This window comes from Manacus candei, unplaced genomic scaffold (assembly GCF_025592945.1).
Source record: "Manacus candei isolate 608988 ecotype Guabito, Panama unplaced genomic scaffold, ASM2559294v1 h1tg000086l, whole genome shotgun sequence".
Taxonomy (NCBI): domain Eukaryota; kingdom Metazoa; phylum Chordata; class Aves; order Passeriformes; family Pipridae; genus Manacus; species Manacus candei.
The window spans coordinates 6,901,937-6,923,752 of record NW_026138134.1 but is presented as its reverse complement, the minus strand read 5'-3'; the positions used below and the strand labels follow the sequence as shown (position 1 = coordinate 6,923,752).

General features: G+C 61.1%; 6 protein-coding genes across 17 annotated transcripts; 1 reads left to right on the top strand and 5 right to left on the bottom strand.

Moving 5' to 3' along the window:
* Positions 1 to 2,794: 2,794 nt before the first annotated feature.
* On the bottom strand, positions 2,795 to 8,623 carry BUD13 (BUD13 homolog). Of its 9 annotated transcripts, XM_051812177.1 has the most exons (13): positions 8,464 to 8,623; positions 8,234 to 8,327; positions 7,727 to 7,811; positions 7,524 to 7,581; positions 6,863 to 7,011; positions 6,785 to 6,823; positions 6,185 to 6,745; positions 5,908 to 6,002; positions 5,583 to 5,691; positions 5,262 to 5,400; positions 4,799 to 4,980; positions 4,355 to 4,436; positions 2,795 to 4,032 (listed from the first exon to the last, which is right to left on the bottom strand). In XM_051812177.1, exons 1-13 carry the CDS (start codon positions 8,583 to 8,585, stop codon positions 3,939 to 3,941), a joined length of 1,809 nt encoding a protein of 602 aa, XP_051668137.1. In that variant the 5' UTR covers positions 8,586 to 8,623; the 3' UTR covers positions 2,795 to 3,938. The 9 variants fall into 9 exon arrangements, with proteins under 9 accessions (XP_051668137.1, XP_051668134.1, XP_051668136.1 ...); XM_051812174.1 differs by having other exon boundaries at positions 6,785 to 7,011; XM_051812176.1 differs by lacking the exon at positions 6,785 to 6,823 and having other exon boundaries at positions 6,824 to 7,011.
* Positions 8,624 to 8,835: 212 nt separating this feature from the next.
* ZPR1 (ZPR1 zinc finger) lies at positions 8,836 to 12,620 on the bottom strand. The gene is made up of 14 exons (XM_051812187.1): positions 12,446 to 12,620; positions 11,919 to 12,080; positions 11,578 to 11,668; positions 11,416 to 11,486; positions 11,112 to 11,198; positions 10,911 to 11,033; positions 10,752 to 10,805; positions 10,592 to 10,658; positions 10,296 to 10,366; positions 9,902 to 9,991; positions 9,684 to 9,794; positions 9,490 to 9,576; positions 9,336 to 9,401; positions 8,836 to 9,218 (listed from the first exon to the last, which is right to left on the bottom strand). The coding sequence occupies exons 1-14, from the start codon at positions 12,584 to 12,586 to the stop codon at positions 9,084 to 9,086; spliced, it is 1,356 nt and encodes a 451-aa protein (XP_051668147.1). The 5' UTR covers positions 12,587 to 12,620; the 3' UTR covers positions 8,836 to 9,083.
* Positions 12,621 to 12,732: 112 nt separating this feature from the next.
* On the bottom strand, positions 12,733 to 14,826 carry APOA5 (apolipoprotein A5). 4 transcript variants are annotated; one of them, XM_051812186.1, is made up of 4 exons: positions 14,767 to 14,826; positions 14,010 to 14,084; positions 13,826 to 13,934; positions 12,733 to 13,655 (listed from the first exon to the last, which is right to left on the bottom strand). In XM_051812186.1, exons 2-4 carry the CDS (start codon positions 14,056 to 14,058, stop codon positions 12,740 to 12,742), a joined length of 1,074 nt encoding a protein of 357 aa, XP_051668146.1. In that variant the 5' UTR covers positions 14,059 to 14,084; positions 14,767 to 14,826; the 3' UTR covers positions 12,733 to 12,739. The 4 variants fall into 4 exon arrangements, with proteins under 4 accessions (XP_051668146.1, XP_051668143.1, XP_051668145.1 ...); XM_051812183.1 differs by lacking the exon at positions 14,767 to 14,826 and adding an exon at positions 14,261 to 14,760; XM_051812185.1 differs by lacking the exon at positions 14,767 to 14,826 and adding an exon at positions 14,559 to 14,700.
* A 600-nt stretch (positions 14,827 to 15,426) lies between these two features.
* On the bottom strand, positions 15,427 to 17,087 carry APOA4 (apolipoprotein A4). Its single transcript, XM_051812188.1, has 4 exons — positions 16,990 to 17,087; positions 16,800 to 16,866; positions 16,552 to 16,678; positions 15,427 to 16,459 (listed from the first exon to the last, which is right to left on the bottom strand). Exons 2-4 carry the CDS (start codon positions 16,846 to 16,848, stop codon positions 15,532 to 15,534), a joined length of 1,104 nt encoding a protein of 367 aa, XP_051668148.1. The 5' UTR covers positions 16,849 to 16,866; positions 16,990 to 17,087; the 3' UTR covers positions 15,427 to 15,531.
* A 1,086-nt stretch (positions 17,088 to 18,173) lies between these two features.
* On the top strand, positions 18,174 to 18,932 carry APOC3 (apolipoprotein C3). Its single transcript, XM_051812190.1, has 4 exons — positions 18,174 to 18,238; positions 18,344 to 18,403; positions 18,510 to 18,636; positions 18,741 to 18,932. The coding sequence occupies exons 2-4, from the start codon at positions 18,346 to 18,348 to the stop codon at positions 18,835 to 18,837; spliced, it is 282 nt and encodes a 93-aa protein (XP_051668150.1). The 5' UTR covers positions 18,174 to 18,238; positions 18,344 to 18,345; the 3' UTR covers positions 18,838 to 18,932.
* A 388-nt stretch (positions 18,933 to 19,320) lies between these two features.
* On the bottom strand, positions 19,321 to 20,995 carry APOA1 (apolipoprotein A1). Its single transcript, XM_051812189.1, has 4 exons — positions 20,884 to 20,995; positions 20,646 to 20,701; positions 20,238 to 20,391; positions 19,321 to 20,162 (listed from the first exon to the last, which is right to left on the bottom strand). The coding sequence occupies exons 2-4, from the start codon at positions 20,686 to 20,688 to the stop codon at positions 19,565 to 19,567; spliced, it is 795 nt and encodes a 264-aa protein (XP_051668149.1). The 5' UTR covers positions 20,689 to 20,701; positions 20,884 to 20,995; the 3' UTR covers positions 19,321 to 19,564.
* Between the last annotated feature and the right edge of the window lie 821 nt (positions 20,996 to 21,816).

Here is a 21,816-nt window from a genome sequence, read left to right as displayed (position 1 = left end):
CCAGCTCCAGCTCCCGGGAGCACAGGGAGGGGCTGGAGCGTGGCCCCTCTCCCTGAATTGCACGCCATGCCTCCTACCCTTGATTATTAATCTGTTTTTAATTCTATTAAGAGATAGCCAGGAGAAAGAGTATCAATTTTAGATTAACAAGGTTATTAGCACTTAATTATGTGAGGTATCTTTGTAATTGAAAAGGAAAAGAGGAAGCGCCATAAATATCCCGGCCCCCGAGCTCCTGGGGGGTTGCGGGTGGCTCTTTATTCACGAGGCTGTGGAACCATAAATATTAAATATCTGGTGAAAAAAAATTACAAGGCAGAGAGAGGATGCCCTCTGGATATTCCGGCGCCGAATGCTCTTGCATTTACAAATATTCATTAACTGGGATCTGCAAAGTTATTTCCACCAAGACTCGGCAAAGGAGGAAGAGAGAGAGAGAGAGGTTATTGAAAAAAATAAGAGTCTAGAGTAAATATTATTAGTAATTTTTATCTCTGCGTGTCCCTAATTATTCCATAATTAGGGAAAGTGCACATATGCATATACAATCACTAACCTGTCGGTCTCGGGGATCTTCATTCCCAGCCCTGCTGTGGGATGGAGTTGCCGGGAAAAACTCTTCTCCCCCAAAAAGAAATGGGGAGGGGGGTGCCCTGGGAGGACCCCACTGTGGCACCATCCCCCAGTGCTCCCTGCTGAAAGCCTGGGACGATTTAGGGAGCCACCAGCTCTTCCCAGCACCCGCGACCTGGAGCTGCTGCCAGTTAGAGAGAAATTAAATGACAAATCTCAGGCTCTTTTTAATTAAAAAATAATAGAACTCAGCAGGAAACGGTGCAATAACACAGCACTTCCAGAATCCACTTTGCTGGAGCTGTTAAAAAAACAACAGCCAAGAGGCAGGTGAGGGGGGGAGAAGCCACATTCACAGGGACAGGTGTGACAGGACAGGTGTGGCAGGACAGACACAGGGTGGCCAAGGGTCCCTTCCCAGGACCATCCCTCCCACCAACCCCACGAGTCCCCGTCCCGTGGGCAGGGGGCTCCTGGGGGGCAGGCAGTGTCACACCCCAGGAATTAAGCTCTTAATCTAAACACATTACCATGAGCTCATCAACAAAAATCTAATTACGACGCGTGAGGCCAAGCTTAATTGCTCGTCCTTGACACGAGCAGTGCCCACGGAAGCCCACGAGCCAGAGAGAGCCTGTTACTGGTATTATCCTGCTCCTTGCAAAAGTAGGAAAGGAAAACAGGGGAAAAAGTACTGTTGTGCAATTAGCAGCAGAACACCAGACAAATGAGCTTGTTAATTGTTGGGGGAAGCTCCCAGGGTCATTAGCAGGTGCCTGTCTGGGGGCTGGGCAGGGGGAGGCTGCTGGGATGCCAGTGCCAGCTCCAGAGGGACAGACAGGCAGTGGCAGGACCTCAGGGACTCCAAAAAGGAGGAAAACGGCTTAAACCCCAGCTTTTCTCAGAGTAACAGAGTGTAAAGACAGGAGCTGGAGCAGATTCTGAGCTCAGCCCTCTTGTCCCACCCTCGGGAGCCAGGCCCCAGCTTCCCCCAGACACCCCTGGGCTCCTCGTTAGCTGATCCCACTAATGAGGGAATCAGGATGCAGGAGGTGGCTGAGCCCCGCTGCCTCCCCCGCACGCTCCTCCCTGACTTATCACTAGTCACAGGATGTTTACAATAATTTTTAATTTGCGCAATTATTAATCATTTTTCTATCTGTCTCATTTGCATAATAATTACTCTGCTCGCTGTTTGCCATGACTGTGAATGACAGTGGTTTAAATTAAATTAAGATTTTAATATTCATTTTTTTGGGTTAAAGCTAATCAAAGTTGCTGCTCTATGCCAAGACGGGGGCTGTGCCCTTCCAGAACCACTAATGAAGAGATCCACGTCCCGGTGTCACTCCTCCATCTCCATCACCCCGCTCGTCCCAGAGGATCCCGCAGCATTCTCCAATTGCTCTGCTGCTAGAATTGCTCAGACAAGGCCACATGTGGGACAGGACATGTGGGATGCAGAGCAAGGGCACGGGGACAAACCTGCCTTCCTGCTCCCTGGGCAGCACACGGGGACAGGATCATCACCCAAGCTCCCCGTGCCCTCATTTTGCATAGATGCATCTTAAAAACAAAATATCTGGTAACAAACATACAACAGATGTATAAACCCAGCATTGTGATGAACGAGGAGGTCCCCAGGGTAGTACCTCTAAAATTTTTAAACCCCAGTTTTCAAAATCAGCTGCAAGAGCAGAACTTGGTACTGCTTCCAGGTCCTAAGCACAACATTTTTTTTAGTACCAGCATTAAAATTGCTTTACTTCCCTAAGAACAGCTTATAATTCCAGCTATGACACGAGCCAGCTGTGACTGTGGCTCTGCAAGAGCAGCCACTGTCACTAAGCAGGTGAGGAAGGTACCAGCATCCACCTGAGTGACAACTCTGCTCACAAGGGCAAATTCAATCATTCCACAGTAGGTTTTTTCACATTTCCAGCAGCACTCAGATAAGTGAGAGCAAAAACGAGTGTGTGTCAAGTGGAACTGCACTTGTCAAGGCTGCACCTGCCTCAGGTTACAGGGGCAAAAAAATAGGACCTTGATGACAGAAGGGGGAAGTACAACTGGAAATACCTGAGCAGGCTGACAACACCCTGGGAGCCCCCACCTCACACCATCACCTCCCACTCCCAAACCATTCCCTGCCCAACAGGCTGCAACAGGGCCCAGGCTGGGAAAGATTTACCCACCTTGGAAAAACCACCACCACACAAAATCACGTAAAAAAAGAAAGGTGTTATTTACAGGTGTACACACCAATTCCAGGACTGCTAGAAACATTACACAGGGATAAAAAACTGCTAAGTCCCAAGAGTCTGGCACTCCAGGGCAGATTTTGCCATTATCCCTCCCACCCACAGCCCTCCTAACGCTGGAGAATCCCTGGAAAGAGCGATCCTGCCCTGCCCCTGCCCACTGCTGCAGCCAAGGCACCTCCATGGAAACTGCTGCCTGCATTCCATCCCTGCTCCCCAGCCCCTCAACAAGAACAACTGTATTTATTTCCACAAGTGCTTTCTGGCACGCAGGGATTAAGGGAAGCTCTGCCCGGCCTCCAGCTCTGAGACTGACAAATCTGATCACAGGGGAGGGGTTGTTGCACTTCACACCAGAGCCCCAGGCAGCAGCGTGGGGGAAGTGCTGAGATCAGCACTGTCCAGAAGGGTCTGGGAGAACCAGCTGCTCCAAAGTATAAGGGAGGCAATTTAACCACTCTCCATACTTTTACTTCCACAAGAAATGGACCCCCCCAAAGAGTTGCTGGCACTCCAGAAGATCCTGCTGCCCAATGCAGGTCGCTCTTCTAGTGCCAGAGCATTCCCTGCTCACTTTCCTGCTTGGACAGGGCCAGGAGAAGCTGAGTTTGAACTTCACTGCACTTTGGTGACTCTGGGATCTACAGGGCACAATAACTACACAAACTCAGCAGAAGTTCAGAAGCCAAACTTAACGTGAGTTCTGGAGCAGACCAACCCACTGCATGAGTGTAACTCCCTCGTGACCAAGCATTCGGCATATTTTCACCTGAGATTTAGGACACCTGAGGCTTGGGAACCACTCTCAGAGGTCAAACCATTTGGCATAGAACAAAAGAGTTTGTTAGAAGACATCTAAAGGGACCAGAAACCAGTGTCTTCCACAGAGAGCTGGGGGCTCCTGCAGGCAGTGGCCCCTGCAAGTCTCTGAGCTTGTCCCTGGTTGACAGGGAATCCAGCCTTGCCTCTCAGAAGATGGTCCACTGGGATACTGGATGCCAAGGACAGGGCTTGTTCCAGGGAGAGCAGGCCACTCTTCACAGCTTTGGCAGCAGGTGATGTCCAGGGGATCACTCCAGGAGCTCTGCACAGTTCTTGTCTCACCTACATGTCCTCAACACTCCACTTGTAGGCGAGTTCCTGCACTGCCTTCTTGTTGGCAATCCGGGCAAAGCGCTGCTGCTCGAACCCATTGGACCTGCAAAGGGACACCCAGGTGACCAGGAGCTGCTGGGCAGAAGCTTTTCTGAAGCCACAAAGCTTGGTAGAGGTCCTACAAGTTTTCCACTACATTTGCTCTGGTTACTGTGGTTACCAACAGTTCACATCTCTGAGGTTACTCACACCCCTCCTGAGAGTACCAGCCTTGTCCTTCTGTCCCATCACCCATTTGTAACTTAATCTATTCAAACTTCCAACTGCCAACAACCTCACTCATCCAGTAACTGGGAATCTTTACACTATGGCCACTCTGAAGCAAAATTCACTTATTTTTACTCTATTTTAACAGAAACAAGTACCTGTCCACACCGTCCCAGCGATGCCCAGGCCAGATGTTAAACCTGTTGAGTGGAGGTGCTGGTCCCTTGTACCTGGGTTTTTCTGGAACAAAAAGAGCAGAACAGCTGTTTTCAGCACAACCAGGGGGTCACATCCTCACCCATCCAAGGGGTGTCTGCAGGTACACAGGCAGGGTGCACAGGCCACCTGACAGCCTCCCAGCTCCCAGAGGAAGCTCCCAAAGGCCCACTTCAGCAAACTGCACCCTGCCGAGTTTTAACTCAGCAGATCCTGCTCTGAGCTAAGAAATCATAGTCACCATTACTGGTAACAAGGCAGTAACTCCAGAGACCACAGAGAAAGTCCCTCAGGACTCAGCTGTTCCAGCAATTTACAGAAGAGCAGCTGCCTTTCTACACTGCTGAGGCATTAAACCACACACAGGTGTAATTCCAGAGCCAAACCTTTTTCCTTGTTCTCCTTGGCCTTCCTTTTTTTGATGAGGGCAGCCATGGGGTCTCCTTCCCTCTCTTGCTCCCTCAGCATTCGATCCAGATCCTGGTCATCGATGTAACGGGCCAAGGGCTTCTGCATCTCTTTGATGGCATCTTCCACGTTCTGCTGCTGCTGCCTCTCCTGTGCCAGCCTGGAAAACACAGAGTTTCACCCAAACCCAAGCAATCGTTCCCCGGGACTTGTTCAGTTTGCAGGATGCATCACGCTCCTCAACTCCCACTGGGTGTGCAGCATTCCCAATGCACCTCCAGCAACACAGGGAACAACTGAGGGGTCTGTAAGACATGTGGAACATGCACTCCCCTGGTCCAGACCCAAACTTGGGATGAAGTGAAATGCAACACCACCAGACTGGAAGCAGATCCAAACTAGGCTAAAGGCAGGAGATGGGGAGCATCGGGAGCACCTCACCCTTTTCCCCACTTGGCATATTGCTCTTCTCTCTTGGCCTCTGCTTCAGCCTTCAGCCTCTGCTCCAGCTGCTCCTGTGCCAGGTTCCTCTTGCGCCCGGACTTGTCTCGGAACACCGTCTTGGCATTCCGGGATTCCTCTGGAGGGGACAGATGCCTCAAGTCACACATTTTGGAATGTTTCACCACCTCTGTGCAATTCAATTGCTGTAACTTTCATTTTGTTTGTCCTACTCTCCCAAAGAGTCTGTCACCCAAAGCCACAGCAGCTGAAGCAGAGGAGAAGGTAAGCTGGGCTCGGGCCATGTTCCTACATTCCTACCTTCCAGGTGCTTCATGCTTTTGTCTGGCTTCTGGAGCTCCTGCTTCTCCTTCTGCAGCACCTCCGCTGACACCAAGCCAGCTCTGACCCCAGATGACATCGTGTTTGCCTGGAAATCAAACAAACCCCACGTTTAAGCTGGCTGAGAACAGCACACTGAGCCAGAGGTCTAACAAGGGACCACCCAAAACCACAAGGGACAGAGCAGGGACAGCCCTGGTAAAGCCATTTGTACAAAAACTTCCCCAATTTGCCAGTCATTAGACTTCCAGTTTTTCACAGCAGGAAGCAACAAACAGCTAGAAAGGAAAGAGGCAATGCTTACCTTCCTGGGAGATCCCCTGGTGTCCTGGCGATGTGGGGAGTGGTCCGGGGGACTCCGTGACCTATGCTGGCCCTTCCCAGCTGGAGAGCTCCGTCCTGGAGGAAACGGATCAGAGTGTGAAAATTTGATAATCCCATACAAGGGAACAGGAATCACTGTCATGCCTGCAGAGCACCAACCCACCCGTGGATCCACCTGTGGGAGCGTGGAACATGGTGGCAGGGCGGGGAGAGCCCATGGCACAGGGCAGGTGTGTCCCACCTGTCCCCACACTCACCTTTCGTTCGGCTCTTCCTCAGACTGGGTGAGCTGGGCTTGTCTCTCCGAGGGGATGGATCAGGGGTGTCGTGACGCTGCTTCCTGGCAGGCGACAGCTCCGGGGTGTCGTGGCGGCGGCGCCTGGGAGGGGACAGGTCTGGGGTGTCACAACGCTGTTTTCTGGGGGGAGATGAGTCCGGCGTGTCGTGGCGCTGCCTCCGGGGAGGTGACGGATCTGGCGTGTCACGGCGTCGTCGCCGGGGAGGGGAGGGGTCTGGAGTGTCCTGACGCTGTCGCCGCCTGGGAGGGGACAGGTCTGGGGTGTCATGACGTTGTTTTCTGGGAGGTGACGGATCAGGGGTGTCGTGGCGTTTCCTCCTGGGAGGGGATGGATCAGGGGTGTCATGACGTTGTTTTCTGGGGGGTGATGGATCAGGGGTGTCGTGGCGTTTCCTCCTGGGAGGGGATGGATCAGGAGTATCGTGGCGTTTTTTCCTAGGAGGGGATGGATCAGGGGTGTCGTGGCGTTTTCTCCTGGGGGGTGACGGATCAGGGGTGTCGTGGCGTTTCCTCCTGGGGGGTGATGGATCAGGGGTGTCGTGGCGTTTCCTCCTGGGAGGGGATGGATCAGGGGTATCGTGGCGTTTTTTCCTAGGAGGTGATGGATCAGGGGTGTCGTGGCGTTTCCTCCTGGGAGGGGATGGATCAGGGGTGTCGTGGCGTTTCCTCCTGGGGGGGGATGGATCAGGGGTGTCGTGGCGCTGCCGTCTCGGGGCAGAGGGGTCCAGGGAGCCGTTGTGTTCCCCCCTCGGTGGCGAAGGGTCCGGGGAGTCGTGGCGTTGCTGCCTGGGAGGGAAAGGACAGGAGAAGGTGACAATGAGCTCAGTTTGTGTTTGGTGTGTTCAGAAACAAAACTTGCAGAGCTGTGGAGTCAGTCAAGGCTGAAAACAGCTCTATGAAGGTGAGTTCACATGGATTCTGCACCTCTGTGTAGGGACCTGCAGCACTGAGCCACAGCCTCCCCAGAGCACACCCCAGAAACCCTCCCAGGAGCCCAGATCATGGGACAGCTGGAATTTTCAGTTCTCCACCCTCACCATCACTCAAATCGAGAGCAATCATCACCCTGATTTTCCTGGCACTGTCAGAGGACTATGGGACCGCTGTTCCCCATGTCACACACACCCAGGGAGCTGCCAGCCCCCCTCCCAGGCAGGAGTTATCCAGCAGGGAAAAGTCCCATGTACACCTGTGCCCACAATTTACAGCAAAGCACTTGGAAACTGCAGAACCAGAGAGACAAAACCAGAAAACCAGAGTGAACCAAGAGCAGAATTCCTGGTTGAAGCCCCCCATACCTCGTGGCAGACTTGGCAGGTCCCGAAATATCCGAACTCTGGGAATCTTCGTTCTGGTCTAGAGGAAAACAATGAGAGTGACCACTGTTAGGGCTCTGCACAGCTCAGGAGCCCTCCAGTGTTTCAAGGATTTAGTTTTAACTTGTGTCACTGTTTAGAGCAGTCAAACATTAGGGTGGGAGGGTGGAAGGCTCTGCTCCCACCTCCCAAAAGCTTCCACTTGGAGTTTGTTCGGAATTCCTCCATGAGCTTCACCTCATCAGGACGTTCATCAATGAACTCTGCCACCTGGAAACACATCACCACGGTAAACAAGAGGGCTGTGAAGGAAAAAAGAGGCAGGATTCCCACCCTCCAACACAACTTATTCAGCAGAACTGCTGATGGACACTGATGTGTGACCATCCTTTAGCTGCCTTCCCAGGGAGAAATCTCAAAACAATTTTCCAAAGCCTTTTTCTTCAACGTTTCTCCCTTCACTGCCAAGGTTTCCAGCCTGAGCTACACTGCAGCAGCCACCAGCCAGCCCAGTTCCTCCTGCCTTGTTCCAGCAGCTGTTGCGATGCTCAGAACTGCTGTGCTCTTGGAAAACGTACAGCCATTAAGAACAGGCTCTACACAGCTCACACAGCTCTCCAGGGCTCCGAGCAGGAATCCCACCCGGGGAAACAGGAGGAGAAGGGATTTGGCGTCTGAAACCGCCGGCTCACCACAGGCATGTCCGCTTCGTCGTCCTCCTCCTCCTCCTTCTGCGGGGCGGCGGCGATGCTGTTCCAGCTCACGTCGTCATCCACGATCCGCATCCTGCGGGCGGGGAGACCGTCAGGAGCGTCCCGGCTCCGGGAGGGGAGCTCAGGGCGGGGTTCTGGGGAGATTTTGGGGCACCGCGCAACCCGGGCCCGCCGCAGGCCTCGCCGCCCCCTTTCCCCCCGGGACTCACCCGGCCCTGCCGGTGCTGCCCGGCGGTCTCTTCTTGCGGCGGCGGCGGGGCTGGGCGGGCGCGGCGGGGCCGCTCAGGTACCGCTGCAGGTACTCGGCCTTGGACACCCCCGGCGCCGCCATCGCGGCCGCTGACGCGCAACCGCCGCGCCGGCAGGAAGGGGCGGGGCCACACCGTGTCTGCTGTGTGGGCGTGGCCGGAGCGCAGAGCGGCCACAGACAGAGCTGCGATTGGGCGTGGCCAGACGGGCAATGGCCATTAAAGGCGCGGGGGGCGTGGCCAGGCCGCGATCGGAGCCGTGGGCGGAGCCATTAATGGGGCTGTGGGCGTGGCCAGGCCGCGCCCAGCGTTGTGAATGGAGCACGCGGCGCCTCCCTTATTTTGTCCGTGTATCTTTATCCAAACACCTTTATTTGGGGGTCGCGGCCCCGATTTCCAGTCCCCCGTCCCCCCCATCAACATAACACCTCCCGCAGGGAGGCCCCGAGGCCCAGCTCCACTGCCTTCAGCCTGGAGCAGCTCCCCTGACTCCCAGGAAGGGGAGAAGAGTCCTGGCCCCAGATCAAGTCCTGGTCCCTAGAGCGGCTGGGAAAGGGGCCGGAGGGGTCCAGCGCCCCCTGCTACCGGCCCGAGGCGCCCTCAGGCTCGTAGCCCTCCGTCTTCATGTCGTTCAGCCCCAGGTCCTCGTTCTGCTCAAAGGTGCGCTCGTAGCGCTCCACCCTCAGCTCCGGGTCCTCCTCCGGGGCATACACGTTCTGTGGGGAGAGGGGAAAACCTCCTGCACTGCCCTCTTTCCAAAGGCTGGGGCACCCTGCCCCCAAGAACCCCCAGAGGAATACAGAAGAGCCCACGCCAGGGGCCCAGGGCTGTACCTGGAGGTAGCTGTTGCCTGCAGGGTCATCCATGATGAAGTGAGCCTTGTTCTTCCCGTCTATGATCTGCAGGAATAGAGCAGGTCCAGCCATCAAGGCTCTTCCTAATCCTTCAGCACTTCTGGTAGAGGATGGGAATCCAGAGCACACTCACCTCCTGCAGCCTCCCAATGAACTCCTGCAGCTTCCCCGTCCTGCTGGGCGTGGAGCTGTCCCCCAGAGTGAAGGGGTTCCTCTCCACCTGGAAGGGCAGGTGAGCGAGCACCTGTGAGGCAGCCAGAACCAGGGCCAGCCCAAACAGGGGCACAGAGGGGGCTGAGCCCCACCAGGCTGGCACAGCACACTCACCAGGTCACGGATGTCCTTCAGCAGCCCCTCCAGCGTGGTGAACTTCCCCCCCAGCGCTCCCATCCCCAGCTCAAACTCCAGCTCTGGGATCTCCACACTGCATGTCTCAGACTGTGACAGTGAACACCCTGTGAGTCCCCATGGAGGGATGGCTGGGCCCCTCTGGACTCCCCACAGCCCCCATAGGAGGACAGGGCAGGTATCCAAGGGTAGTGTACCTTCAGGATGTCCCTTGTCATGTCAGAAGGGTCTGTAATCCGGAGGGTAATCCTGGTGCCTTGTGGTTCAATCGCTCCTCCAGACTTCACCTAGGAACAGCTGGCAGTCAGCTCCATGCAATTCACACTCAAATCACACCACAGTGCTTTAAGAGCAGCCCAGAGGCCACTGGAAACCCGGTACAGTGCCTGAAGTCAACCCCAAACCTGGGACAGAGCCTCAACACCCAGCATAAAGCACCTCCTGACACCGCCCCCAAATCCAGCCTCTCTCCCAGCCTAGCTCCAAACCACCACACTGGGAAGCAGAGCTCAGGGACAAAGGCACCCACCCCCCCCCACAAAAAAAAAAAAAAAAAAAAAAAAAAAAGAGGTCAGCACTTTTCCAGCTCACCTCATTCGTCCTGTGCCCACAGGAGTCGCAGTTTGTGGCCATGATAATCACTTCCTTGAAGTGTGGGATTTCTGGAGCAGACAGTCAAGGAAAACCTCAAGGCAGCAGCCTCGGTCCTTCCCGAGGTACTGCAGGAGCTCACTGTGAGCGGCCCTGAGACAGCTCTGCACCCTGGCAGGCCCCACTAGAGAATCCATCCAGGTGCAGCAGGAGGAGCCCAGGGTCAGCACAGGGACCCTCACCTCACCCCACCTCCCTGCAGACCCCCACCCACGCCCACCCCTCTCAAAGGATACGCACCACCTTCATGTTGGTGTTGGCCGGAGCGTTGCACTCAGGGCAGTTGGTGTTGAACTGCAGGACCTGGGGCAGGGCAAGGAAAAGAGGGGTCAGGATGTCCCAGTCAGCCCAGAACACCTCTCCTGGGTGTCACCTCTGCACTGCAACATCACCCACCTCGTCCCTCAGATCCTCTGCAGCGTCAGGCGGCTTCGCATCCACCTCCTCCCCCTGCAAGAGAAGCAGGTTCCCTAATTTGAGGACTCCCAGGGAACAAGGGATTCATCAGCCCTGCTCCCCAGGCTGAGAGCACATGGCCCAGCAGGCCCCAGTCACCTCCAGTCCCAGCATAGCAGCCTGCTGGGGGGTCCTCCTGTAGTGGGTGACCACGAGGGCGTCGTCCCGCCGCGGCGCGTGGGGGTTCTCCACAAAGCTGTTCCCTGAGGGATCGTCGATGATCTGCGGGAAAAGGGAGCCTGAGGGAGCCATCCTGCACTCCCCGTGCCAAACAGGGGCCTCCCTCCCGTGTGCACTCACAAAGGTGAAGGGGGAATTCATTTCTTTCAGCTGCCTCAGTTTTCCAATGAACTCGTCTATTTTCCTGGCCACCTCTTCGTCTGTCGCCTGCAAGATGACACGGAATCACTTCGGTTGGAGAAGACCTCCAAGATCACTGAGTCCAGCTGCTGCAGGGGCTGCCCAGAGCTGATGGCAAAGGTGATCCTGGCACAAGAGCCCCCAGTGCTCTCCCCCACCATCCCTGCACAACACCAGCGGGCAGGGGATGATCAACCCACGGATTTGCCATCCCTGAGGAACTCCCCCTCTCCCAGCACCTCACCCTGCGCATGGGCTGGTCCTGCTCCAGGCCTGCCACAGCTCTGTCAATGATCCCCTCGATGGTGGTGAGGACTGGAGAGGGGAAGAAAACAGAGGTGATGGCACCATTCACACACCACAGCACCCCCCCAAACTGCTCTGAGCTGGGGGGCACGTCACCCACCTCCCTTCTGGGAGAAGGCAGGGATCTCAAAGTCCAGCTCTGGAATTCGAGCCATGGCACAGTCAGTCTTCACCACCTCCCTGTTCATGTCCTGTATACACAGTTGGGGAGCAGCATTAGGATCCCCAGCAGATCCAGGGGCTCCCACACTGGGCTGTGCAGCAGCATTGGCTCCAGCCCCCTCTCCACTGGGAACGTGCACATTTTGTGCTTGGAACAGTTACTGCCAAACAAATAAAGCTATTTGCCAAACAGCACAGAAGATAAACACTTTGTGGCTGGAGCCAGACCAGCCCGTGAGGGACAAAGGTGTGCACAGGGCAGCCCCCAGTGCCCTTCACCTGGCGCGAGGTGACAGCCAGGGTGTAGCGCACGCCCTGCTCCTGGATCCTGCCCGCTGACTGGATCTCTGTGTTGGACCAGGAGCAGCTGTCGCAGGAGAAGGAGCTGACGATGATCTCTTTGAAGAAGGGGATCCTGGTGAGCAGGAGCCGCGTCACTCCCTGTCGTGGGAACCCGAACCCTCAGGGCAGCGTTCCGCAGGCCCCACATCCCTGTCAGCCCCTCCCGGCGTGGGCAGCTCCCTGATCCCAAACCTCTCCCCACCCCAGCAGCCCCTGCCCACCTCCCTCCACATCCCACCAGTGCCCCCCGCCCCAGCTGCGGCCCCCAGTGGATCCTCCCTTGCTCCTGCAGCCCCCTGTACCGAGACCCACATCCCTGCAGCCCCCTGTGTCCCCCACCCGCCAACCCCTGTCCTGCTCCCACCCCGACTCCCGCAGACCCCTGTACACCCTCGGACCCCTGCACACCCCGACCCCCGCAGACCCCCATGGGGGCCCAGCCCTGGCTCTCCCCGCTCCCTCACGTTGCGGAAGCAGTTCATGCAGAGGGACTCGATCTCCGCCGGCTGCTGCTCGCCGTCGTCGGCGCTGAGGGGCCGGAACAGGGACCCCCCCGAGCCGGGTCCCGACCCCGGGCCCGTTTCCATCGCCCCCAGCGCCGACATGGCGATGCCCGCCCGCCGTCACGTGGCGGGGCGGTCACGTGTCCCAGGGCGGTCACGTGCCCCGGGCGGTCATGTGACACGTGCTCCCATGGCCACGATGGCGGCGCCTTTATTGCGGTTCATGCCCGGACCCAGGCCCGTGACCCCCGCCCATCACCGCTCCCCGCCCGCCTCCCCGCCCAGGCTGAGCGCCAGGTCCCTCCACAGCGCGTCCAGCTGCGCCCGCAGGTCCTCCACGGGCGGCGGCGGCGCATCCCGCGGCTCCTCCGGCGGGTCGGGGCGGGCGCTGAGCTTCAGCCGCATTTCCTCCGTCTCCTGGTCCAGCGCCCGCGTGAAGGCCTGGATCTGGACGTAGGTGTCCCGCCGGAACTCCTCCACCCGCCGCTGCACCTCCCGAGCCAGCGCCTCCCGGTATCGGCCGGGGGGGGCCGGGGGCTTCCCGAGGCTCTCGGGGTACAGGCTCAGCTTCGCCTTCAGCTGCTCTAGGTTTTTCTGGATTTGCTGGTGCAGGTCCCGCGCGTTGCGGGTCAGCTTGGCCGACAGCTCCTGGATGTGCTGGTTGAGCTGCTCGGGGGTGGCGCGGGCGTGCGGGGCCACGGAGCGGTGCAGCTCCTGCACGTTGCGGTGGATCTCGGTGACCAGCCTGTCGGCGTACGGGTGGAAGATGTCCTTCACCTGGTCCGTGTGGAAGGCGATCTTGTCGGCGTAGTGGGCCATGAAGCGCTGGAGCTCGCCGGCACCCTCCAGGAGCTGCGCCGTCACCTCCCGGCTCGGCAGCAGCTGCCGCCGGAGCTCCCGCGCCCGCAGGGACACCTCGTCCAGCAGCTCCTCCGTGAACGGCTGCAGCTGGTGCCGCAGGTCGTCCAGGTGCTTCCCGACCTGGTGGTGCACCTCGTCCACGTACGGGGACAGCTTCACCCGCAGGCTCTCCAGCTCCCTCCGGATGACCTTCCGCAGGCTGTCCGAGTCCTGGGACAGCTGGGGCTGGGGGCCCCTGGGGAGGGGTGACAGCTTCCCCAGGAAGTCTCCCATGTAGCCGACTCCATCCTGAATGCTCTCCTTCAGGTTCCTGCAGGAGACAGTCACCAAGCACCCCTGACTGACCACAGCACCCCTCTGTGCCCACACTGCCCCCTAATAAACACCAACACCCACGAGGGCCTTCCCGTGAGCTTCTGTGCCCCCGGGGAGAGAAGCAGGGCCCTAGCTGTGCTGGGGGACCCTGGGCACTGTACTCACGTGATGTCCTTGCCCAGCTTGCCATGGCCATGCTCCAGGCTGTCCTTGTCCCCCGTCAGCTGGCTCAGGTATTCCCAGAAGCTGCCCTGCCCCGCCTGGGCCGGTGACACTGAGGGTGGGAGGGTGGCATGAGTGGGGTGTCCGTGGTGCTGCCCCCCCCCCCCTCCCCTGTGCCCACACCCACCTGGGAAGGCAGCCAGGAGGGAGAGGAGCAGCACAGCCTTCAGCAGCATGGTCTGCTGGGCCGGGCTCTGCTGGGCTGTGGGAGAGATGGGAGAGGCTGCTCTGCCAAGTGCTCACAGGGTGGTGGCTCTGCTTCACACCCTGTAACACCTGGGGTCTCCCATAACACTTGGGGTCCCCCTATAAACACCTGGGGTCCCCCATAATACCTGGGTCCCCTGTAACCCTGCCGTTGTGCACCTTTGAACTCACACCCAGCTCCTCCGGCTGCACAAAGCCAAACCAGGCACAAGGTGTCCCCGTCCCTCACCTGGCTCTTGGTGCCTCCCGTGTCCCTCCCGCCGGGAGCCGGCCCGCGGCTCCCCTTATATAGGTCCGGGGGGAGCAGAGGAGCGGGCGATAAGGCCCTGCGGCACGGGAAGGCTTTTTGGACCTCACTCCGTGTAAACACAACGTGGAGGTCCGTGCCCGTTCCTGGGAGGTGACCTGGGGGACGGTCACCTGACCGCCCGCTGCCCCCCGCGCTCGCTGACCCTGCCCCGAAGCCGACCTTCACATCCCAGAGGGAATGCTGGAGGGAACCGCCGGGGCGGTGGGGATGGGGCCGCCGGCTGCACCTCCTGTCGCAGAGGCCGAGGGGGTGGAAAGGGAGCCTGGACCCCTGGGATGGGTTCGGGAGGGTGAGCCCGGCGCCGGCTGTGCCAGGGAAGGGTGGCATGAGCGGTGTCAGCAGCCCAGACAGGGAGCACAGAGCACACCTTTCCTGGGGCTGCCCGCTCCCGCCGGATACCCAGCCCGCCGTGCTCGGCTTTTTTCCCCCGGGAATACAAACGGGCACCCTGGGTGGGGGGCGAAGTCCGGCGCTCCCGGGGTGAAACGCCGAGCAGTCGCCGGCGCTGTTCCGGCACCGAAGTCCGCGCGGCTCCCTCGCCTGTGCCAACGCGTGAGGTCGCTCCAGGCAGCGCTGGCCGTTCTCCAGTCTCATCCCAACCCTTCCCTTCCCGTCCCGCCAGCAGAACGGCTCGAGGGGCTCGCTGTGACCATCGCTCAGTCAGTTCCCTTTTCCTCTCCCTGAAGCACGGCCCGCAGAATCCCGTCCTCCGCGGCACAGTGGGGATGCACAGCTGCATCCCGGGGCTCTGCCCTTCTGGAGCCCCCCGGGCTGTTGTGGCACCCCAGTGAGGTGATGTCGGGGCCCTGGTCCCGTGCTGGCCCTTGGGCTCACCTGGCTGCCACCACCTCCAGCCAGCACTGAGCCCCTCGCCCACCTGCCTCCCCCTTTGTGCCCTCTCCCAGGTTCCCCAGAACATTCAGGGTGATGGTCCCCCCTCAGAGCAGCTGGACCAGGTTGCCCAGGTTGCCCGTCCTGGGGCAGGACAGCAGGATACTGTGGGGAAGGAAGGACACAGACCAACATGTTCATCACAAGGTTTATTTCTACTGCGGGCAGAGGCTGGGAATGCTCGGAGTGTGTGGGGACAGCTGGCCAGCCCGTGTCACCTCCCCGTGGCACCGGGGGGGACTCAATTCTCGGGGGGCGGGATGGTGCTGAGGAAGGCAGACACCTTCTCCCGCACCTCCTTCTCCAGCAGCTGCAGGTGATCCTCCACTCCGGCGGTACCCGACTCCAGCTTCCCGCGCATCTCCTCCAGCTGCTGCACCAGCTGCTTCCCGAAGGCCTCTCCGAAGGGAGCTGCCTGCTGCCGGAAGGCTTCCAGGGTCTGCCCCACGCGCTGGTCCAGCTGCTGGGCCAGGGGGGCCAGGCGCTGCCTCAGGCTCTCGGCGTCGCCGCTCGCCGCCTCCCGCAGCTCCCGCGCCAGCGGGCTCAGCTGGGCACGCAGCTCCTCGGAGCTGGTGGCCAGGCGGGCGCGCAGCTCCTCGGCCGCCCGCTCCATCTGCGCCGTCAGGCTCTCCAGCTGCCGGTTGAGCCCGTCCTGCACCTCCTGGGCGTAGGGGCTGAGCCCGCGCCGCAGCTCCGCCACGCTCTGCCCCACCTGCGCCTTCAGCTCATCGGCCATGGGCACCAGCCGCTCCTTCAGGCTCTCCACGCCGCCGTCGATCTGCTCCTGCAGCCGGTCGGCGTAGGGGCTGAGGGAGGCCTGGATGCTCTGGGCGTTGTCCTGCAGCCGGTCCCGCAGCTCGGTCGCGTAGGGCTCCAGCACCCGCTGCAGCTCCCCGGCCCCGCGGTCCACCTGGGAGCGCAGCTCCTCGGCGTAGGGGCTCATCTTGGCCTGCAGCTGGCGGATGTTGGTGCCGATCTGCTGGTGCACCTCATCGGCGTAGGGCGCCAGCTTGGCCTGCAGCTCTGCCAGCTCCCTCCGGATCTGCTCCTTCAGCCGCTGCGAGTCCTGCGCCAGCCGCGCCTGCAGCTCGGTGGCAAAGGGCACCAGCTTCTCCTGCAGGTCCTCGGCGTAGGCGCTGACACTCTGCAGGTTGGTCTTCAGGAGGGTGCTGGGGAGAAGGGACAGGTCAGTGCCCGTGTGCCCCCGGCACCCCCCGAGCCCCCTGAGCCCCCACGAGCCTCAGCCCATGGCTCAGCTCACTTGATCTGCTTGGTGAGCTCAGTCTGCTGCAGCTGGCCCACCGTCTCCTTGGCATTGCTGCCCAGCTCCGTGAAGTACTTCCAGATCACACTGGCCACCTCGTCGGGGTTCACATCAGCCCGTGCCCCTGCAAGGGGATGGTGGGATCAGTACCAGGACAATCCCACTTCCCCGGGGACAGCAGGTCCCCACTGCTGCCCTGGGGTGGGACCCCCCTGCGAGCACCAGGGACCCACACATCACCTCACCTGAGACTGCAAGGAGCACCAGGACAAGGGCTGCCACCTTGGGTGCCATCCTGAGCACTGGGGACTCCTGCGGGAGCACAGAGAGGAGGTGAAGGGAGCCCCAGAGGCCGGGAGCCCCCCAGCCCCCTGCCACCTGCCCCACCACAGGCCATGGAGGCACTGGCTCTCCCCAGCCCTTGCAGCTGCTCACCTGTGCTGCCACGGCCGTGGTACCTGCCGAGCCGGCAGCTCCCCGCACTATTTATGCAGCCTGAGCACCCCCGTGGCTTCCACGCAGGCTGTGACACAGCCCGGGCTTGGACTTTAGCAAAGTTGAGACGTGGAAGCACCTGATGTGTGCGCAGCCCTGACATCACCTGCAGCCCTGACATCACCCGTGGCCCCGGTGAACCCACCAGCTCCCAGTGAGGTGCCAGGGCAGAGAGGGGTTGGGGGTACACGGGACACACAAGGGCTGAGCCCCTCCTGAGGATGGGAACCCTGGGCAGAGGGGACAGTTCACTGCTCCGTGGGATGCCGTGGTGGCTGTGCTGGTGCCAGCTGTGCAGTACCCAGGGTGTGGGGTGGTGTACCTGGGATGTGTGGGGATGGGAAAAGGCATGGGGTCTGGGGGACACTGAGGGGACTCCCCAGCCCTGCCACCAGCTGTGCTGTGCCTGGGATGGGCAGCAGGGCAGGACACGGGCTCAGGGTGATGCTGTGATGGAGCTGGGAGTTCACAAGGCTGTGTATGTGCGGAGTGGCACTGCTCCTTCCCAGTCCAGGCTCCTGGAGGAAGCTCTGCCAGAGGAACAGGTCAGGACCCCTCAGGAACTGCAGCCACGGGTGCTGGTGTGCCTGGGAATGGGGGGGCCGTGCGTGTCGCTGGCCGTGGGCACTGGGCCCTTGGCACACCCCTGGGGTGCAGCCCTGCACCCCCGGCTCAGCCCACCCCCACCCCGGGCCCCTGCTCGGGCTGCAGAGCAGCCGGGATGTGTCACCGCGGGCAGGGGCAGGGACCGGCCGGGCACTGACAGGACAAGGTCCAAAGGGCTCTCGCGGTGCCCGAGGGCGCCGTGCCCGGGGCCGGAGCCGCTGGATGTCACCCTTGTGCCGTGTGTGCCCAGGGCCCCAGGCGTGTCCCCAGGGCTGCAGTCACCGCGCTGTGCCCTGCAGACACACATGTGCACAGACACACGTGTGCACAGACACACATGTGCACAGACACACGTGTGCACAGGTGTGTGCACACACACGGACACACGCGGAGCCCCGGCAGGCTCCATCCCCGCGGGATTTCCCAACTCCTGGCCGGATGCAGCCCCCCTGCAGCCCCCCCCGTGCCCCACTCCCGGCCAGCCCCCCGCCCTGACCTTTGCACAAACCCCCTCAAGGGCGGCCGTGGGGAGGGTATAAAGGGGGAGCCCGGGGCTGCCCCCGCGTCGCAGAGCCCGGCACAGGTGAGTGGGGACACCCCTGGCGAGGGTCGTGCTGGGAAGGGGACGGGGTCGGGACCCCTGTGGCCCCCCCTGCCACCCCCACCATGTGCTCTGCTCTCTCCCCAGCCATGAGGGCGTCGCTGCTGCTCCTGCTCGCCTGCACGGCCGTCCTGGCAGTGGGAGCAAGTAAGGGACAGCGAGGGCTGTGCGGGAGGAGGGCGTCGGGGCTCACTCCGGGGGGGCACAGCCCCGGGGCCCCGTCCCCCCACTCCCAACTGATTCCTGCTCGCAGGGGCCGACTCGCCCGAGGAGCCGAAGGCGCTGGTGCAGAAGGTGCAGGAGCTCGCCCAGAAAGCCTCGGCCATGGCCAAGGATGCCTTCAGCAGGGTGCGGGAGTCAGAGGCAGCACAGCAGGCCAGGTGCCCCCGACTGCCCCCAGCTCAGGACCTGTCCCTGTCCCCCAGTCCCAGTGGGGAGCCCGTCTGGGCCCCGCACTGATCCCCTGCCCTCCCTCCCCTCACAGGCAGTGGCTGACGGACAACACGGAGCTGGTGAAGCAGCGGCTGGTCTGGCTCAAGGAGCAGCTGGCAGAGCTCTGGAAGAAGACACCGGCCATGTAGCCCCACCAGGGACTGGCTGGGGTCCCACTGGGCTGGGGTCCCCCCGGCTCCCACCCGCTGTCGTGGTTCTCTCAATAAAGTGGGGCTGAAGCAAATGGCTGTGGTGACATCGCTGTGGGGATGGGGAGGAGGAGTGTGAGCTGTGGAGAGAGGGAGGGCTGGGACAGACACCGGCACTGGGGCTACACATGGCCCTGTCACGGTGCCCAGGGTGACAGGAGCTGGGGTCTGCTTCCACAGTCCAGGGGGCTCCAGGTCCTGCAAACCCAGTCCCAGCGCCCTTTGTGTGAGTCCAATCCTGGCTGCACTCTGAGCAGAGCTGGGCTCAGTACAGGGTGAGCCCAGGGCACCCCAACACCAGCTCCCTGTCCCCCCATTCCCTCTTGGGTTCTCCAGTACCCTCAGCCTGGAGAATCCCTTGCCCCCAGCCCCAGTTCAGGCTGTGCCCTCCAGCATCCACTGCAAAGACTGAGCGAGCTCCAATAACTTAAGTCATGTTTATTTGACAAAAGGGAGGCAAAGCTGAGAGTGACACCAAGGAGGGGAGGGAAGGGGGTAGGGAGGAGAGGAGAGGGTCTCTGGGGAGGACACCCCAGGGCTGGGCTGGCCCAGGGCTCTGGCAGCTCATCCCCAGAGCCCTCCGAGGGGAAGCACCCGGGGCAGGGCAGGGAGCACCCCGAGGCGGCTGCGGGGCTGGGGTCAGTCCCTGGCCGCACTGGCTGGCGGCTCAGGCCACGCTCTTCTGGAGTTCGTCCAGGAAGGAGATGAAACGGGCCTTGAGGGTCTCGGTGTAGGGGGTGAGGCGCTCCTTGAAGTCCTGCACCAGGGGCGTCACCTTCTCACGCAGGTTGCTGAGGTGCTCCACCACCTTGGCCTGGTACTCGGCAGCCTGGGGGATGCCCTTCTCCCGGATCTCCTCCAGCTTCTGGCTCAGCTTCTGCCTCAGCTCGTCGCTGAAGGGTGCCACGTTCTTGCGCAGCTCCTCGACGTGCCCGCGCAGCCGGTCCCGCGCCTCCTCAGCCACGGGGGTCAGCTTCTGCTGCAGCAGCTCCACCTTCTGCTTGCTGAGCTCCTTCAGCTCCTGGGCGAGGGGGGCCAGGCGCTGGCGGTACTGCTCCAGATCTTCCGTCCACTTGGCAGAGAACTGGTCCAGGAAGGGCCGGATCTTCTCCTTCACCTCCTCCAGGTCCTTGGTCAGCTCCTGGCGCAGGTTCTCGGTGTCCTTCAGCCACATCTCCCGCACCTCCTTGTAGTAGGGGGCAAGGTCCTCACGGAGCTTGGCGGTGGCTGCACCCAGGGTGTCCAGGTTCTCACCCAGCTTCAGGCTGTGGGAGCAGAGGGAGGTCACACACAGCACCCAGGGATCCCCCTCCAGCCCCTGCCACACGGCCCCCACTTACTCCAGCTGTTTGCCCACGGCAGAGGCCTCGAACTGAGAGATGGCTTCCTTGCCACTGGCCTTCACTGTCTCCAGGTACACATCCAGCATGTCCCTGAGGCGATCCAGGGGCGCCTGGGGCTCATCCTGCTGCCAGAAGGAGCGGGCCTGGGTGCCTACGGAGAGAGCCGGGTGTGCTCAGGACACACTGCCCGGTGCCGGCGGGACCGCAGCGGGGACGGCTCCAGCCCTGCCGGGGTCCTGCCCGGCTCGGGAGGGGACCGGGGAGCCTCTTGGCTGCAGCCTGACTTGCAAAGCGCTTCGGAAGCCGGAGGCTTCCAGCAGCGCCCGCATCGGGCTCGGCCGCCCCGTCCCGCTCCGTCCCGCGGGGATTCGCAGCCGCCGCCGCCCCAGCCCCGTCCGGACCTACCCGTCAGGCAGAGCAGGGCGAGGGTCAACACCACGGCTCTCATCTTCGCGCTGAACCTGGGGGCAGAGCAAGGAAGTTGGGCAAATCCAGCCCCAGCGGGAGCCGAGCCCCCAGCCCGGCTCGAGGGATCCCCGCCGGTGCCGCGGGCGAAGCCCGACGGTGGGAACCGCGGTGTCCCACGAGCAGAGGATTCTGTCCCTGGGCACCGCGGGTGCTCTGGAGCAGCCCAGGCTCTTACCAGCAATCTCTGCCGCTGCTGCTCGTCCCGTCTGAGCGGCCGAGGCTCCGCCGCCGCTATTTATGCCGGAGGGGCAGTTCCGCGGAGATAAGCCAGCGCGGCGGCCCAAGAACTCGCTCCCGGCGGGCGATGTGGCGCGCAGGGTTCAAGGATCGCGCAGCCCAGCGCCGAGGAGCGCCGGCTTGGCAGGGACGGCGAGCAAACAGGAGCTCCCGGCGGGACGCGCCTCGCCGGCCAAGGAGCCTGTTTACGCTCCCGGTGACCCAGATTCCTGCTGGCCGCTGTGGCCTTGCCGGGGCCTCTCGCAGCCCCCAGGGATTGGCCGGAGGCCCAGGGACAAGGTTTATTCCCGCAGGGATTTGTCCTGCCGTACCCAGACCCCTCGCCTGCACCGGGGGTCTGTGCCCCGTCCTTCCTCGGGGCCGGTGAGACCCGCACTGCTCATGTCACCCCTTTTCCTGCTGTGTCCCTGGCACAGAGGTCCCGGGAGCTGTGTCCTGCTGCCCACTCACACCAGCCTGCCTTGGAAACCTGGGCAGCAAAGGCTGAGCTCAGAGCCAGCACCAGCCTGACATCAACACCCCAGCACGGCCACCCCAAACCCCCCCTCGGCCCGAGGTGCTCCCTCATCCCACTGCCACCAGCCCAGGGACCCACAGGAACCGAGCCTGGGAGAAGCACCTGGCAATGGGGACAGGGAGAGAGGGGACAGGGAGAGAGGGGGTGCATCCCCTGACAGGGCTGTGGGGAGTGTGTGGCCAGCAGGGCTGGGAATGCCATGGGGAGCTGCTACAGAGGAGTGATGCTCCCTGTTTTGGAGTGGCACCAGCTCCCAGAAGCCTCAAGCCTTGGAGCTGCTCACTGGGCACCTCATGGGCATCACACAGGTATCACCATCCCCTGCAACACTGCAGGGTGCTGGAGGCACAGCTC

What these genes read in the sequence shown, in the direction of transcription:
- BUD13 (XM_051812173.1), bottom strand. Translation starts at nt 8,585, where the DNA reads ATGGCGGCGCCGGGGGTGTCCAAGGCCGAGTACCTGCAGCGGTACCTG. An exon ending in CAAGTGGAAGCTTTTGGGAG is followed by an intron (nt 7,582 to 7,726) that starts GTGGGAGCAGAG and finishes GTTTTCCTCTAG; the next exon opens with ACCAGAACGAAGATTCCCAG. An exon ending in CCTGCCAAGTCTGCCACGAG is followed by an intron (nt 7,012 to 7,523) that starts GTATGGGGGGCT and finishes TTTCCCTCCCAG; the next exon opens with GCAGCAACGCCACGACTCCC.
- ZPR1 (XM_051812187.1), bottom strand. Translation starts at nt 12,586, where the DNA reads ATGTCGGCGCTGGGGGCGATGGAAACGGGCCCGGGGTCGGGACCCGGC. An exon ending in TGCCTTCTCCCAGAAGGGAG is followed by an intron (nt 11,487 to 11,577) that starts GTGGGTGACGTG and finishes TCCCCTCTCCAG; the next exon opens with TCCTCACCACCATCGAGGGG. An exon ending in CACCAACATGAAGGTGGTGC is followed by an intron (nt 10,367 to 10,591) that starts GTATCCTTTGAG and finishes TGTCTGCTCCAG; the next exon opens with AAATCCCACACTTCAAGGAA.
- APOA5 (XM_051812183.1), bottom strand. Translation starts at nt 14,726, where the DNA reads ATGCCACCCTTCCCTGGCACAGCCGGCGCCGGGCTCACCCTCCCGAAC. An exon ending in TGCAGCCGGAGGAGCTGGGT is followed by an intron (nt 14,085 to 14,260) that starts GTGAGTTCAAAG and finishes TCTCTCCCACAG; the next exon opens with CCCAGCAGAGCCCGGCCCAG. An exon ending in AAGCTGGGCAAGGACATCAC is followed by an intron (nt 13,656 to 13,825) that starts GTGAGTACAGTG and finishes TGTCTCCTGCAG; the next exon opens with GAACCTGAAGGAGAGCATTC.
- APOA4 (XM_051812188.1), bottom strand. Translation starts at nt 16,848, where the DNA reads ATGGCACCCAAGGTGGCAGCCCTTGTCCTGGTGCTCCTTGCAGTCTCA. An exon ending in GGTGCTCCTTGCAGTCTCAG is followed by an intron (nt 16,679 to 16,799) that starts GTGAGGTGATGT and finishes ATCCCCTTGCAG; the next exon opens with GGGCACGGGCTGATGTGAAC. An exon ending in GAGCTCACCAAGCAGATCAA is followed by an intron (nt 16,460 to 16,551) that starts GTGAGCTGAGCC and finishes CCTTCTCCCCAG; the next exon opens with CACCCTCCTGAAGACCAACC.
- APOC3 (XM_051812190.1), top strand. Translation starts at nt 18,346, where the DNA reads ATGAGGGCGTCGCTGCTGCTCCTGCTCGCCTGCACGGCCGTCCTGGCA. An exon ending in CGTCCTGGCAGTGGGAGCAA is followed by an intron (nt 18,404 to 18,509) that starts GTAAGGGACAGC and finishes TCCTGCTCGCAG; the next exon opens with GGGCCGACTCGCCCGAGGAG. An exon ending in GAGGCAGCACAGCAGGCCAG is followed by an intron (nt 18,637 to 18,740) that starts GTGCCCCCGACT and finishes CTCCCCTCACAG; the next exon opens with GCAGTGGCTGACGGACAACA.
- APOA1 (XM_051812189.1), bottom strand. Translation starts at nt 20,688, where the DNA reads ATGAGAGCCGTGGTGTTGACCCTCGCCCTGCTCTGCCTGACGG. An exon ending in CGCCCTGCTCTGCCTGACGG is followed by an intron (nt 20,392 to 20,645) that starts GTAGGTCCGGAC and finishes CTCTCTCCGTAG; the next exon opens with GCACCCAGGCCCGCTCCTTC. An exon ending in GCCGTGGGCAAACAGCTGGA is followed by an intron (nt 20,163 to 20,237) that starts GTAAGTGGGGGC and finishes CTGCTCCCACAG; the next exon opens with CCTGAAGCTGGGTGAGAACC.